The sequence below is a fragment of the Aplysia californica genome, unplaced genomic scaffold (genome assembly GCF_000002075.1).
Source record: "Aplysia californica isolate F4 #8 unplaced genomic scaffold, AplCal3.0 scaffold00722, whole genome shotgun sequence".
Lineage (NCBI taxonomy): Eukaryota > Metazoa > Mollusca > Gastropoda > Aplysiida > Aplysiidae > Aplysia > Aplysia californica.
In genome coordinates this window covers 299511-301009 of record NW_004797992.1, presented here as the reverse complement: position 1 = coordinate 301009, position 1499 = coordinate 299511, and the positions used below count along the sequence as shown (strand labels likewise).

At 44.2% G+C, this 1499-nt stretch overlaps 1 protein-coding gene across 1 annotated transcript in view; it reads left to right on the top strand.

The window, feature by feature from the left end:
- LOC101864334 (macrophage-expressed gene 1 protein) overlaps positions 1-1499 on the top strand; it is a gene marked incomplete in the record, with an annotated part of 15264 nt that overhangs the window by 2688 nt on the left and 11077 nt on the right. The window contains 1 exon segment of the mRNA XM_013088316.2: positions 1223-1428. Within this exon segment, the coding sequence (XP_012943770.1) occupies positions 1223-1428 (206 nt within the window).

Sequence of the window (1499 nt, the reverse complement as noted above, 5' to 3'; positions counted from 1 at the left end):
GTGTGTGTGTGTGTGTGTGGTAGCCTATCCGTTCAAAATGTTTGGAGCCCCGAAGAGCGTGCTCTTCGCCAGGGCCACATCCTCCCTTGAGTAACGGGTGAGGCAGTCCAATCTCTCAGAATCCTTCCCGAAGAGATACCACTGCCGGACCTCCGTGGCGGGGCATCTCTGCAGTCTGTGCTCCAAATCTTCGTGTTCCTCGCTGCTCAATGGACTATTGCTGTTGTGGTAGTGGTGGTGGTGTCGTACAACTTCACTCAGTGCAAGGTCACTGACTATGGCCGCTTTCTGATCCCTGATAGTGTGTTCACGGTGCCCATCAAGGTAGAGGAAGGACGTGTGCTGTGGTCTTTGTTGTTGTTGTTGTTATTATTATTGTTGTTGCTGTTGTTGTTGTCGTTGTCGTTGTCGTTTTTGTTGTTGTTTTTGTTGTTGTTATTATTTTTTTTGTCGTCGTCGTTGTCGTTGTTGTTGATGTTGTTGTTGTTGTTGTTGTTGTTGTTGTTATTATTGTTTTTGTCGTCGTCGTCGTTGTTGTTGTTGTATTTTGTTGTTGTTGTTGTTGTTGTCGTCGTCGTTGTCGTTGTTGTTGTTGTTGTTGTTGTTGTTGCTGTTGTTGTGGTGGTGGTGGTGGTGGTGGTGGTGGTGTCGTACAACTTCACTCAGTGCAAGGTCACTGACTATGGCCGCTTTCTGATCCCTGACAGTGTTTCACGGTGCCCATCAAGGTAGAGAGAGATCTGTGTGCTGTGATCTTTGTTGTTGTTATTCTTGTTGTTGTTGTTGTTGTTGTTGTTGTCGTTGCTGTCGTTGTTATTGCTATTATTGATGATGGTATTCTTGTTATTGTTATAGATGCTATTGCTGCTGTTGTTGTATTGTTGCCATTATTGTTGTTGTTGCTGTTGTTATTGTCCATCACGTTGGGTTTTTTTTGTTATTATCACTGTTGTTGCTATTACTGCTGTTGGTTTGTTTGTTTTTTGTGATACTTTTTGTTGTTGTTTGTTGTCGTTTTTGTTGTTGCTGGGTTGTTTGTTTGTTTGTTTGTTTGTTTGTTTGTTTTGTTGTGTGTTTTTTCTTCTTTTTGATATGTTACCCGAGCATATTTGTTTTAAAATGGTTTTGTTGCTTTTGTTGTTGTTGCTTGTCAGTTCGTTGTTTATGTAGAATGGGCCTAAAATTGATCAAAGACAACTCAAACTCCTCGTAATTCTTCCAGTCTAGCACTGTGCAGTCCTTCGCTGAGGTGATCGACACTTGGCTCAACACTTCGTCCACGACTTCGCACACTGTGAACGTCCAGGCTAGTCTGTCTCTTTCTAAGTTCGCTGCCAGCGGTTCCTTCTCCTATGAACACACGCACCTCAAGTCCAAACAGGTGGAAGATGCGGCTGTGACAGTGAGAGTGCAGCTGCGATACAGTAGGTAGGTACCTGGGATTGTTTGTTTGTCTGTTGTGTGTGTGGGGGGGGTGCGTGTGGGGGGAGGGGAGGGGA